Source organism: Dromiciops gliroides, chromosome 3, assembly GCF_019393635.1.
Source record: "Dromiciops gliroides isolate mDroGli1 chromosome 3, mDroGli1.pri, whole genome shotgun sequence".
Lineage (NCBI taxonomy): Eukaryota > Metazoa > Chordata > Mammalia > Microbiotheria > Microbiotheriidae > Dromiciops > Dromiciops gliroides.
The window spans coordinates 394,580,884-394,595,988 of NC_057863.1; the positions used below are offsets into that span (position 1 = coordinate 394,580,884).

Sequence of the window (15,105 nt, forward strand, 5' to 3'; positions counted from 1 at the left end):
CAGTGAATTAGTTTAAATGAGGGAGGGCTGTTCAAAGTCACCTGCCTCATTCACTCCCGTAGAGCCATCTGTGGTGCAGTGGCAAGATATACATCAGGACTACTGGATATGGTCCTGGATGTTTGAGGCAATCAGGGTTAAATGACTTGCGCAAGGTCACATAGCTGGTCAGTTTTTGAGATTAAATTTGAACTCAGGTACTCCTGAATTCAGGGCCAGTGCTTTATCCATTGATCCACCTAGCTGCCCTACAAAGAACATTGGATTTAGGATTGGAAAACTTGGGATAGAATCATTCTACCACTTAATTTCTATGAGAAATTGGGTTGTTCCAAGTTAATTAGCCATTAGCTCCGGGCGGCTAGGTGGCGCAGTGGATAGAGTACCGGCCCTGGAATCCGGAGTACCTGAATTCAAATTCAGCCTCAGACACTTAACACTTACTAGCTGTGTGACCCTGGGCAAGTCACTTAACCCAAATTGCCTCACTAAAAAAAAAAAATATTAGCCATTAGCTCATAGAGAGGCATTGCTTTGTTCACTATGTCTATGAACTTCTAGATATTCAGGTCAAATTACCTCATGTTATGCGATTGTTACATTGGTAGTTGACATTTCTCAATATTGCAGAATGTCTACTTAATAATTAAATTTTTTCTTAAAAAGGAATGCCAAGGGGGCAGCTAGGTGGCACAGTGGATAGAGCACTAGCCCTGGAGTCAAGAGGACCTGAGTTCAAATCCAGCCTCAGACACTTAACACTTACTAGCTGTGTGACCCTGGGCAAGTCACTTAACCCCAATTGTCTCACTAAAAAAAAAAAGAAAAGGAATTCTAAATTGATATTTTCCACAAATACTGCACAGAGTGTCTTTAGGTAAGGCATTCTACAAGATAGTTACAGGAACTGAACCTGTGATTTCATTAGTATAGGGAAATCTCAGGTGAGGAAACTGCTACAAATAGAGGTTGGTAATGAGTTTCCAGCTTATGGTCTTAGAGATTTGCCTAGACTACTGAGAAATTAAGTAACTTGCTAAGGGGTCCCATAGCCAGGATGTTTTGGAGGTAGGATTTGACCCTTTGATTTCCCTGTTTTTAAAACTGGCTCCCTTATTTCCTTCCATACTGACAAACTTTGAAGATTAAATTACATTATTAAGAAAGTATTATATGAGTAATACTAGTCATTATATCTGTTATAAACTCTACTTCCTCCTTCTTGAATCTAGCTGTCCTTTTGCCAGTAGCAACGATTGTCTAATTTCAGGGTTATTACCTAGCACATTTTTAGTGGCACAAATTTCATAATTTGTGAGTTGTTACCTAGAGGAAAAAGATGTTGAATGGAAGCTGTTGAAGTTAGAGAGAAGCAGTAGTCTTTTTAAAGTGGAAGAGCATTGGCCTTGAATCCTCACTCTACCAATTATGAACTTTGTTTTCTTGATCAAGTCAATCAATAACTGAGTTGCAGTCTCCTTATTTGTAAAGTGAGGACATTGATACTCATACTACCAAATGCTTGGTTGTTTGTCAGTGAATCAAATCAACTGATGCATGTAAAAGCACTTTGCAAGCAGAAAGCTCTTTGTAATTTCAAAATCTTCTGGAGTTTGAATGGCTTCATGCAGTTTTCTCAAACTACATTGGTTTCTCTAAGATGGCATTCTCTTGTCCATTCTGGGAGCATACTAACATGCCTTTAGTGGGAAGGTCTTGATTGCTCATTAGTGCACAAATGTTGCATATGAGGTGAAAAAAAATAGCCTAGAAGGAAGGAAAGTTGTGAATAAAATATGAAGCAAAAGAATTAGTCTACCGGTTGATGACTCTCCTTGAAGATGAGGTTTTTCCTTTTGAATTCATTTGTAAATGATGATTTCTTCCCCAGAAATAATTCAATTCAGGTGGTGTCTAGGCCTAAAATTCTCAGTGGGCCAAATAGCAGAATATATTTGCTACCTGATGTTTTCCTTTGTACAAATGTGCACAACTTATTTCACCTTTAGAAGCACCATGAAAATTTGTTTAATTTTTTTTTGGCCTTCATTTGTGATATTGAAAAAATCATATAAATTTATCATCTGGTGAATTGGGGTGAATTTTTCATCCACCCCTAAACTTTTACCTTGTGTATCTGGATAATTGTCCTCATTTTTCAGATAAGATGCTTCCAGGTAACTTTGTGGCACAGTGGATAGAGAACTATGCTTGGAATCAGAAGGATCTGAGTCCAAATATAGCCTCAGACACTTACAAGCTGTGTAACATTGGGCACACAACATTAGCCATCTAGGGCATTCCACTTACCCTCCATTGCCTAAGTTCCCTTAATTGTAAAGAGGGTATCTGAATAGCACCTACCTCACAGGGGTGTTGTGACAATCACCTGAGATAATATTTGTCATTCATTTAACAGTACCTTAGGCATATAGTAGGTGCTTAATAAATGCTTGTTCTCCTCACTTCAGATAACACATGCCACACCCGTGTGTTATGGCATAATGGTTTCTGTGACTGTCATATTTTGATAAGAATTATGGCACCGTTATGGGAATATGATGGATTTTATTACTTAGTTGGCTTTCATTTGTAAATCTAATTCTTTATGTGACATATGTTTCCCTGCTCACAGTTAAGATTGCTTTATTTACTGAATGCTTTTTCTGCCATTATTCATCAGATAATACAAAAAGCATTAATCCAGAAAGCTCAACCCACAGAATAGTGTGCTCTTATTTCCCCTGACTCCATAAACAGTAATCAGAATGCCTTAACTGAATCTGAAATGTCTGAGGAATTCTATGCTGTGTGCGCCTTAATTGAGTTGCATGACTAGAGTGAAGTTCTCTGTGTATTTCTATATTTGGAATTATCCCTTTTTTCTGTTGACTTGCACACATTTTCTTGAAGAGTATATTTTTGATGCAATTTTTCTCTATTTTTAATGTAAAATAGGTAAGAACTAACTTTTAATGACGTCAAAAACAGACTTAGAGTCCCAGTAAAATCTTACTCATGAGGATTAATTGGAACATGTTTAAGAATACGGGTGGCTTGGGAGCAACCAGGTAGCACAGTGGATAAAGCACCGGCCCTGGATTCAGGAGGACCTGAGTTCAAATCTGGCCTCAGACACTTGACACTTACTAGCTATGTGACCCTGGGCAAGTAACTTAACCTTCATTGCCCTCCCCTTCCCCCCCCCAAAAAAAAATAAGGGTGGCATGAAGTCTGTTAAAATTATAGGCATATTTTATTATATACTTTTCAACTTGAATAGTCTCTTTATTCCTCTTATGTCCATCTAAATCCTATCCAGCTTTTAAAACTCAAAGATCCACTCACTTCATATTTTACAGATAAAGAAACTGAGAGAAATAGGATTAAATGGCTTACCCAGGGTCACATAGCTAATAAATATCTAAGGCCAAATTTGAACTCTGTAATATGCAGGTAGGTGGCTCAGCAGATAGAATAATAGACTTGGAATTAGTAAACCCCAAATGGAGTCAGGAAGAGTTGAACACAACAAGAAGAACAAGGAGTCTTCAAGATTCCAGGCCAGTTAATCTATCCACTGTATTCCCTGGATGCCCTTCATTCTAGTTCTAGTTTCATTACACATTTTAAAAAAGGCAATACATACATACCTTGTGCCAACTTGCAACAGAGTAGAATTTGTTTTTCCCCTCCAGCTGGTCTGTTAGCTGCCTAAGAACATGGACCATTTCTCATAAGATTACATTATTCTTCCAACTTCCTTAGGCCCAGGGCTTAGCCTGGGGCTCAGGTCTTAATAGGTATATTAAATGCTTAATGAATTCAATTAAACTGAATATTGTTTCTATACCCCTTTTTCTAAACAAACTGGTAAAAATCCAAATACTCAGTCTTCATTTTAGAACAGTGCAAACTCCTTTAGAATTAATGCTGTTTCCCCTCTGTCTTTGGATATTCAGATATTCAATATGTGTTTGTTGAATGAAATACTTTATGTTCAACAAATGTTTGTTTAATCCCTATGTAAGCTATTAACTATTTAATGGAAGAAAAAAGAAGGAAAGGGGAATCAAATTTACATGGATTGAATAAGGAGAATGACTTCCCTTTTGGGCATTTCTCAACCTGTAACTAGGAGCAAGATATTACTAAGCTAATTGGGCCTTTTTTTCCCTTGTAGACTTTTTCAGGAAACACCAATGCTGACAGTATTGTGCACCACAAATTCTTACATTCAGTGAAAGCCCGATTCATCCGATTTGTACCAATGGAATGGAATCCAAATGGAAAAATAGGCATGAGGGTGGAGGCCTATGGATGCTCATATAGTAAGTATCTATTGATAACATATTTTGACATACATACAAATAAGAGATAAGTAGTCTTTCTACAAGTTAGTCATAGCTAGTCCCTGAAATTCCCCATGTTCAATGAAGTTACCACCATCATTTTAGTCAATCAGTCCTGCAGTCTTATTTCCTTCTTATATGCAATCAGCTGTCAAGTTCTGTTGATTCTATACATACAGCATCTCTCACCTGTATCCTATTCTTTCAACTCACAGAAATATCTACCCAGTTCAAGCTCTTATTATCTCTGAACTAAACTATTATAGTAGCTTTTTAGATATATTCCCTGCATCTAGTATATGTCTAACATCATAACACTTTATAATTTCGAAAACATATTCAGTGTTTGCTGAAATGAACGGATTCTGCATATTCTCTGTCTGTCTCTTTCTTCCTCTTTCTCTCTCCCTCTCCTCTCTCCTTTCCTCTCACTCTCCCTCTTTTAAGTCAAGATATTCTTGAATTGCCTCAATACTAATTTCATGCTTGAAAAGCTGGACAAAACAACCTGTGGAATTTTGACCAATAAGAAGTAAATAGAAACTAGAGGAACCCTCAAATTTATTATAGAAAACGAAAACCTAGTGTAGTTAATATGCAATATAGATTCAAAATAAGGCAATTTCAGAAGGTTGAGAAAAGATATACAGAACACTATGGTCTAAAAAAATAGGAAGTTCTCAAATGGAATTCTGAAGATGCAGAAAAAAATATTTTCAATGAGTTTGAAAGTGAGAGAGTCTAAATAAACCAGTAAAAACACAACAAAGTCAGCAACAAACTTAGTTGTTTAAAGGACCCATAGAATATGGAAGCAATGGCAGAAAATAGAAAAGGAATAAAAGAGCATGATGGAGGGGCAGCTAGGTGGCACAGTAGATAAAGCACTGACCCTGGATTCAGGAAGACCTGAGTTCAAATCCTACCTCAGACACTTGACACTTACTAGCTGTGTGACCCTGGGCAAGTCACTTAACCCTCATTGCCCCATAAAGAAAAAAAAAAAAAGAGCATGATGGCCCCCTGTGAGAATTGTGCCAGTAGAAATCCTGCTCGAAAAAGGCTGGAGTTGATAAACAGTGCTAAGGACAAAAATTAAATTAAATTAAAAATAAATGGTGTTTGTGGCACTTTCAAGCTATAATGAAGGAAAGAGAAGATTGAAAATAATATAGGCAGTCAAAAAAGGTGGATAAGAGGTAAACAGATGATAGAGACAAGGCAGAACCTTATTTTTCCTGTTTTCTTTGCTAATGAGAATGATCTTTGACTAGAGAGGACACTAAAAATGCCTGGGATTTTAGATTTATGATGATTAGGGGAATAATTGGACAGCACCTCAATAATTCCAAGTCACATGACAATGACATGCTTTATGCCAGTACTGAAAGATGTGGCAGTGTAGTAGAAATTGCTGAGCTAATATAAATGAGATCTTAGAAAATAGGTCACAGGAGAGGAAATATAGCCTTTCCTTGATTTTTGTTTTAATAACAAAAGAAAAGAATCTTTAGATTATATGTTAATTGGCTTGAATATAATTAATAACAAAACTAGGATATTTGTGAATATCTGGAAACTGAGTCCATGATCATAGAGAGTAAGCATGATTTCATTAAGACCATGTCATGCCAGATTAACTCAGTCTCCTTTTGTTACATGATTACTAGCCTGATCTATCAGGGGAATGTGTAACTATAGTTTATCTAGATTTCAAGACAGCATATGACAAAACTATTCTAACCTTGAGGAGAGGAGAAAGTGAAGTGGGGTTAGACAATAATTAAGTAGGTAGATTCAAAACTAATTGAATGATCAGATAGTGAATTAGTATCAAATGGTGGTTGTGGAGAATCTTAAATAGAATCCCTCAGGGACCTCTCCTATTCATTTGCTGTTTAAAATCTTTATCAGTGACTTGGGTGAAGGTACATTTGGCAAGTTTGTTGTGTTTGTAGAACTAGGAATTGCTCATCTATTTCATTCTGTGATGTCAGTGCTTCTAAATTGTGTTGCCTCCAGCACAACTCCATGTGGAATTGGTCTTGTCTTTCCATGATTCCCAAATACATGGCACTATGTTCAATTTTCACTTTTTCATATAGCATATAATGTACTAAGCTATTTGAGTCATTTTTTTGTTTCCATTGTTACTGATGGTGAGAACAGATTGTTGGAATGCTTGAATATCTGTTCCATTTTATTAGTCTATTTGTTCTCTTTCCAGTTTCATCATAAATTCTCTTACAGTGACTAGATTAATTTAATCTTACAGCAAACTTTCTGCAGTATCATTTTCCCGTTTACTACATTTTCTTCTATTTTGTGAGTTAATATTGCTCATAATATTTTCCCATTTTATATATCTATACTGTTCATAATGATGCTTCACTATCATCTTTTATTGTTTTTAATGCAAATATACTTTTATACTTAGCTACCATGTCATGCCATTTGTTAAGAACTTTAGTCAACTGTTTATTGGAAAACAGAGTGTCTTGACCCTTTGTGGCTATGGCCTTTTTCTTTACATTGGTTAAACTTCTGTAGGAAAATGAAGCATTTTCTATGTCTTTTCCATATTGATTTTCATAATAATTATTAGCCATATCTAACATTTATAGACCATTTTGTGCCAGACACTGTGGTAAACACTTTACAATTATGATCTCATTTCATTTTCACAATAATCCCTGGCAGTGGGGGTTATTATTCCCATTTATAGATGAGAAAACTGTGGCGAACAGATATTAAGTGACTTGCTTAGGGTCACACAGCTAAGTATCTGAAGCTGGATTTGAACTCAGGTCTTCCTAACTTTAGGCCCAGCATTATATCTACTGTGACAACTAGGTACACCTAGCAGATTATTTGTCTTGGTAGCATTTTTTTTTCTGGTTGGTGTTAATTTTGGCCTTTACTCTAAATATTCAGTGATCAGAGTAAAGAGTTTATTCAGAAATTATTCTCATGTCAGAAATCATTTATTTCACATCCTTTTTTCATGCATGTATATTATATATGTAATATAAGTTCATTTTGGTATTGTTGAATGCTCACCATTCACTGTATTCTTGAAGAAATTTTTCATGTAATATGAGTATCATCAGAAAGTCTTTGACATCTATAGATTGTTAAATTAAAGTCATCTTTTCTAATGTAGTTCTCATCATAATTATCTATTTTCCTACCACCCTGAGTCTTCATGTTGTAATCACAGAAGCTTAGAGGAGTTAGGTGATTTGCTTAAGGTGATACAAAGTAGCAAATGGAAAAACTGAGATTTGAACCCAGGTCCTCTCATTCTAATCCCAGATCCTTTTCCTTTTATTTTTTAATTAAATGGGGACTTAAATCCTAGCCTTGATTTTGCTACCTGTGTAACCTCGTACAAATCATAAAAACTCTGTACCTCAGTTTCTTCATGTGCAAATTGAAGAGGTTGTACCAGATAATCTCTAATGTCTTTTTTTCAGTTCTAAATCTTCTGATCCCTAGAATCCCATGTAGGATTCCTTCATTTGAATTTCCTTATACTTGAAGAGCTAATTAATTTTAAAAAGCATTATAAATTCTGATATGCTATAATGATCTGTCATGCTTCCCAATCTCATTAAGAGTTACAGGCTTCATTTTATACCTCAGGTTACCTCTTCCCACACAAGCCTGGAACTCCTATATGGTTAATTATTAACAAGTGGTGTCACTTGGAATTCATCAGCAGTGTTGTTAAAATCTCGTTCTGGTCTTCCAAATAAATCTCCTGTCATTCCATGCTTCTACTGTCCCTCTTTGTTGTTGTTCTCTTCATCTAGGGTCATTTGTCAAACATCATTGAGGCCATAGCATCATAAATTTCATCCTTAGCATGCTGAGGGCCATCTGGTCCTGTCATAGAAAAACCAAGAGAGTAGTTTATAGATATGCAAAAACTTGGAGAACTGAGAAACCATGTTGGGCATTATAAAGGATTGTTATTGGGCATTATAAAGGATGTGAAGACTTCTGCAAAGGACTTGACCTTAAAAAATCATGCTGTGGAGTCTAAAAGAAATTAGGAGTTGATATCATTTATATATATACATATATATATATTAAATGGCACAAACTATGATTTAATGGCAAAATAGGAGTTAAAATGCAAGTATCCATACTGGTTAAATTAATAAATAAGCATAGTGGTTTTTTTTACAATGCCCTGATATGAATGTGGTAAAATAATTCCCTAGTTTCCTTCAACATAGAAGCAAAGACATATACACATTCCTATTATCTGCAATTTTCTTTTGGTTTAGTGAAATCTTTAGCTCCTTTTCATCTCATCAGCTGATGTTCTGAAGAACCTAATTCTAGGGAACCATATTAGATTGTAGTACTAGGTAGAAATGAAGAAAGTCCACTATTAACTATTATATTTCATGAGTTGTTCCGCTATCACTACCTGACCTTTCATTTCCCCAGAATCATGTCCCTAAGCATGCAAATAAAATAATGACATCACTACTTTTTTTTTTTACAACCATGCAAGCAAACTTGAGTGATTTTTAAAATAACAGCAGAAACTAATTTTATAACTGGGAAAAAAGACATGTTGAATCTAAACACCTCATGTAGCAATGGCATTCTAAATAGGTATCATAGTATCATAGAACTAGAAGGGGAAGGGATTTCAAAACCTATCTAGCCCAAAGCCCTCATTTTTTTTCAAAAGTTGAATCTAAACATAGAAGTGTTCAGTGACTTGCCTCAGGGAACACCAGGAGTAAGTAGCAGAAGAAGGATAAAAACTCATATTGTGTGTTTCCAAGTTCAGTATTCTTTCCACTGCCTTCCCTGTGTGTTAGCACCTCCATTTTATTTTGAATCCATTACTTTTAAAAATTTCACTGGAGTTATTTATTGTTCTTTCTCTACCACCATCCAGAATAAAGGTCCAAAGTAGAAATAGTAACAAAAATGCAGGATTTCTCCCAAATTAATCTGGTTTTATACATGGGTAGATTTTTATTAATTGTATTTGTCTGAAAGTTGAATACTAATTTAGGGAAAATGGCAACTACCAGGTTAACTTGACAGAAATGGTGAAAGGATGGATCTGAGGTGGACTTAACGAGTAAGTCTTAAGTTTTAAGGAGACTAAGGAAATGGGAAGTTACAGAATGAGAGAGCATCAATATGAATATTGGATGGCCTTAAGATAATGCTAGGATAGAAACAGAAAATGGTGACCCAGGTGTTGAATTCTCTAGAGAAATGAGGAAGAATGAACTAGATGACAGTACACAATAGGAAACATGATTTGTATTGGATGAAAGATTAGAACTGAGTGAACTTCAAAAGAAGATATTGCAGAGTAATGGCACCAAACAGAGATTCTGAACATGGTGGTCAGGAGTGACGAGTATTCAGATTTCCCTTCAGAGTCAGTATCTTAGGGGATGTGATTGAAGGTCTCAGTGAGGGCAAGTGGAGAGGAGTGTGGTAGCAATAATTCTAAACCAATGCCCTCTTTAAGGTAAAAATTAATTTCAGAGGTAAATCAACAAGCTCATGTCTGAAGAAGGAAAAAGTAATGAACAAATTCAGCTTTTATTCTTAGTTTTATAGATCTATTTTTGGGGGGCAGGGAAGTGAGGGTTAAGTGACTTGCCCAGGGTCACATAGCTAGTGTCAAGTGTCTGAGTCTGGATTTGAACTCAGGTCGTCCTGAATCCAAGGCCACTGCTTTATCCACCGTGCCACCTAGCTGCCCCTATAGATCTATTTTTAAGGTGAATAGCTGGTTATTTAAGAAAAGTCTTTGACTTTTGTAATCATTGCCTGTGTAATTGAAAGTATTGACTCCCTGATGAACTATGCAATATAAATTGTTTGACTTACTTGTAGAAATGCAAAAAAAACCCAAAACTTCTATTAATCATCAGAGGAAAGCTGTGACTTATCAAAATTAAAAAGCATAAAAACAAAAAAAAATCTCATCAGGCAATCTGGAATTAGAACTTATATTTTTTTCCTTTTTATTTCTATGTTATTTTCTCTCCTTTCTCACCACCACCTACAGTCCTTTTCTTCTGGTTTTCATCCAATGTTAGAAATAAAAGCTAAGAAAATTTTTAGAAAAATGACTGTTCTTAAGGGATTTCCAGAATATCTTTAAATATATATATATGGTTTGTATACTTCATATACAGTCAGAATTAGTTTATGATCAATTATGGATATGTGGCCGAAGTTGTTGGAGGCTATCCATACCTAAGCTGTAATTGAAAACCTTTGAGGTTTAGAGATTGCTGATTAAAAACCAGGATTCTTCTCTGAAAATTTATGGTGTGAATAATAATTGTATTTCTTCTACAATAAGACATTTTCAATAAAAAATCTTATTGAAAAATCATGTTTCCTATGAATGGGCAGACTGTTCAAGTGGGACTAATTGTCTCAGGGCAAGTCAATCCCTTCTCCTGTCAACTCTGAGCACTGGATGACTAGCCTGTAAGAAAACAGACTTGGTGTCATCTGGTGCCCAAACATGAGATTTTCTCAGTTCACTTGGGGATTTCAGCTTTGCATCTTTTATTCAGTAAGGCCCTTTTTAGCTGGCTTGTTGACAAGCTACCAACATCCATCAAACTTGCCTGACTGTGCCTCCAGAACTCTGTCTTGTTCAAAAAACAAGCAGTGACAGCCAGGTCAGCAATTATAGGGCCCAATGGGAAACAGACCATTTCTAGCAATTTTTATTCCCTCTCAAATGGAATGAAAATGGCTTCCTTGCTCCTGCTATTCCAGTAGGAGAAGCTGTTGTTAATACCTCTATGGGTGATGTTGTCTGGAACTAGTCAGTAGAGAACTAGGCAAGGAATCAGTAGCACTGTCTCACCTTTTTTCTAGCACAAATATCCAGAAATATCATATATTTACAAACTGCCCTACTAATAAAATCCCCAGAATCAATTTAGAGGAAAGGAGAAAAAGAAAGCAAAAGAAAAGAGACAGGAGAGACAGGTGGGAAGAAAGGAAAGGAAAGGAGAGAGAGAGACAGAGAGGAAGAGAGACACAGAGAGAGAGAGAGAGAGAGAGAGAGAGAGAGAGAGAGAGAGAGAGATTCTACCACTTAATGCATGATCTCCAGCAAATAATTTCACTTCTTTAGTTAGATTCAATCCAGTGATAAGCCTCTATATTTAATCAGGAAGACTATGCTTCAAATACCACTTTAAATGCTGACTGCTTATATAGTCAGCACTTCAGTCTTAGCCTTGACTTTGTCTTCTGTAAAATGGGGATGATAATAAAATCTACTTCACAGAATTGTTGTGAGGATTAGATAAGAAAAATGAAAGCACTTCACAAACTTTATTGTTGTTGTTTTGTGGTTCCTTCTCAAAGATGTCAGGAGCTGATGCCATGACTTACAGTGAATTAAATTCAAGTGAGTGAGGGATGTGCAAAGTCACCAGACTTACTCTCTCCTCCAGAGCCATCTAGATCCAGTGGCAAGAAATATATCAGGATGACTGCAGATGGGTACTGGATGCAGTGGGAGACCTTGTCCTTTTTAAGCTAAGGTCTTTCCCAGTTCTCAGTGTTGTAAACTTTACAGTATTATATAAATGATTTATTGTAATTAACATATTTTTCTTCTCTGTAAAATGATTGATTTGGCTTAGATGACTTCTAAGGGTGCTTCCTACTTTAAATCTATGATCTTATGATCCTATAAGTTGTCGGTTCCAAGAAGCAGATATTCATTATCTGTGCTCTGGATAATTAATGTGATATATGGAATGAGTAGCCTTTATAAATTGGTTTAGGCGACCTGCAAAGTAGGACCAAGATTGAGGCAAATAAGTCAAATAGACAAGGAGGTGAGTTTAGGGAATTCTTCTAACACTGGGAAAGTTGAGCACATGTTTAAGTCTATACAGGAAGGATTCTGGTCCTAGATGTCAAGAAGTATGATGAGATAATGACATTTATAAACATCTGACACTAAAATTGAGCATTGATGAGATATTGTTTGCTCTTTGATTTCCCCCTTTTAATACTGTATATGAAATGTATATGTCACCTGGTTCACAGAGTATAAGGAAAGAAACCTGCAAATAAAACTTGTTTCTTATTAAAAGGGACACAAATCCTGAAATTTTTGAGAAGTCCTTATTAATTTCAATGAAATTATTATATTGCCCAATTAACACCTTCCCTCTTGTGCTTTCATGAAATCTGTTTCTCCAAAATTCTTCTCTATAACCCCATAACTACCTTTTCTTTCCCCAAATATAGAGATATTTCTTTATTATTTTTATCATATGATGCTGAGCAGAATTCAAGAGAACAGAAGCATGGCCTTTGGTTACAATTGGGAATACTGTTTAAATGTTTATATAGCTCCCAATGAGATTTCAACCTTGAGGCTTTAAGGTACATCATACACACACACACACACACACACACACACACACACACACACACACACACACATACATATGCATGTGTATAGACACAAACACATAAAAACATACATGCACATGCGTATACATGCATGTATACACACATATACAAATGAGTATAAATTCTTTTTTTATTAGTATTATTTTTGTGGGGCAATGAGGATTAAGTGACTTGCCCAGGGTCACACAGCTAGTAAGTGTCAAGTGTCTGAGACCAGATTTGAACTCAGGTCCTCCTGAATCCAGGGCTAGTGCTTTATCTACTGTGCCATTTAGCTACCCCCAATGGGTATAAATTCTAGTGAAAACTTTCTTAGCATATGGCCAGTCTTATTTTCTCTGTCCTTTGCTTTCCTATGCAAATTATTGTTAAGAGAAGCTCCCATCTGAAATGCTACCATAATATCTGCAAAACATAAAGGGGGGAGAGGTGCAGCTAGGTGGTGCAGTGGATAGAGCACCGGCCCTGGAGTCAGGAGTACCTGAGTTCAAATCTGGCCTCAGACACTTAACACTTACTAGCTGTGTGACCCTGGGCAAGTCACTTAACCCCAATTGCCTCACTAAAAAAAACAAAACAAAACAAAAAAAACCCATAAAGGGAGGTTGAGTTTGGTTTCTCCAACTGTTTTTTTTTTTAATAAATTCCCTTCATGAATTAAAAGCAAAACATAATGTCAAGTATAACAAAACAGTTACCATCATAGCAAATGCAAAAAAAAAAGTTTTTTTTCTTTTTCTTTTCAGAGCAGGGGCATTTAAAAATATTGTCCATTGTTTTTATCGGGTGGTATGGATTTGGCATTTATTTTAATTTAGGGGATGTCTTTAAATATTTCCCTTATAATCAATTCTGTTGCCAGTTAGAGTAAAACTTAATTTCTTTATCTCAGTCTTTCTGTGTGCCTTTTTCTCCTCTGTCTCTGACTGTCTCTCTTGTCTCTGTTTCTTTGTCTATGTATTTCTCTCCCTCTCTCTCCCTCCATTCCATTCCCCCCCAATCTTCTTTTCTCTAACTCTTTGCCTCCCTCAATCTATTCTTTTGTTTCTCCATCTGTGAATTGGCTAATGAATTCCTTGTGTGACTTAATTAATGTTATAATGGCCCTATGATGCTTGGCTGAACTCTCCTTATCAGCAAAGTGTTACCATCATTGTATCTTGGTAGTATTCAAGGGACTACATTAATTTCTTCTGCAGGTTAATTTAGTACTCATCAAAGGGGATATGTTAATCTCTGCATTAATGAGCATATATAGATAATATAAGAATTAAATCTCAAAGTGGAGTGCAAGACTTCACTAGGAATCTAATCTCTTCCTGAAAATGTTTTTTTTTTTTTAATTCTCTCTAAGGTTAGATGACCAGTTCAGCTTCTTTCCACCCTACAATGGAATTTCAAAGCTCCATTAAAGTCCTATTAGTAAATCCTCATTATGGCATGAAAATGGCTCCTGGTTTTCAAAGTCTTTGACAGCTGGTGGTACATCTAGCAGACCCTACTAAGCTGGGAAGTCTTTGAGCATGTGCTTGAGAATGTTCCTGTGTCTTTTCCTCTAAGCTTGCCATCTATCTATTCTGTAAATACCATGAATCTACCTAGTTATGTGCCCACTGTCTCCCCAGTAGAATACAAACTCCTGGAATGCAGAGTATTTTTTTTTCTTTTGATTTATATCACCAGCATTTATTCTAGTACCTGACACTTAGTGAAGTACTTAATAAGGGTTTATTGGATGACCAACTGTTTTCTTCCAACAGGCTGAGTTTTATTTTAACAGTTTTATCCTCAAAAGCTTGACCAACAGATGGTGATTTAAAAAAACAAAACACCACAGGTCATGGAACTATTATGGCTAGGATTCTTAACCTATATAATATGTGTTATTAATCCTCTTTTATAGTTTGGTAAAGCCTATGGACCAGAATTATGTTCTGAATTCCTTTTTGCCCATAATGCTAAATTTATTTTTAATAAATATTTTATTTAAAGTTTTACATTGTAAATTCTATTTTTTCCTTCCCTCCCCCTTCTCTGAAGTGGTAATCAATCAGATATATGTGCACTTACATAAAACATTACCATATTAGTAATTTTGTATAAGAAAACTTGAAGAAAATTTTAAAATAAAAAAATAAAGTAAAATATAGCATACTTCAATCCGTCTTCAATCAATATGAGTTCTTTCTTTGGAGGTGGATAGTATGCTTCATCATTAGTCCTTTGGGATTGTTTTGGATTATTGTATTGCTGAGAATAGTTAAATCATTCACAATTTGTTATCAAACAATACTGCTGT

The 15,105-nt window shown here is 35.7% G+C and overlaps 1 protein-coding gene across 1 annotated transcript in view; it reads left to right on the forward strand.

Moving 5' to 3' along the window:
* The window catches only part of CNTNAP5 (contactin associated protein family member 5), a 974,910-nt gene that overhangs the window by 408,877 nt on the left and 550,928 nt on the right, over positions 1 to 15,105 (forward strand). The window contains 1 exon segment of the mRNA XM_043992699.1: positions 4,184 to 4,331. Within this exon segment, the coding sequence (XP_043848634.1) occupies positions 4,184 to 4,331 (148 nt within the window).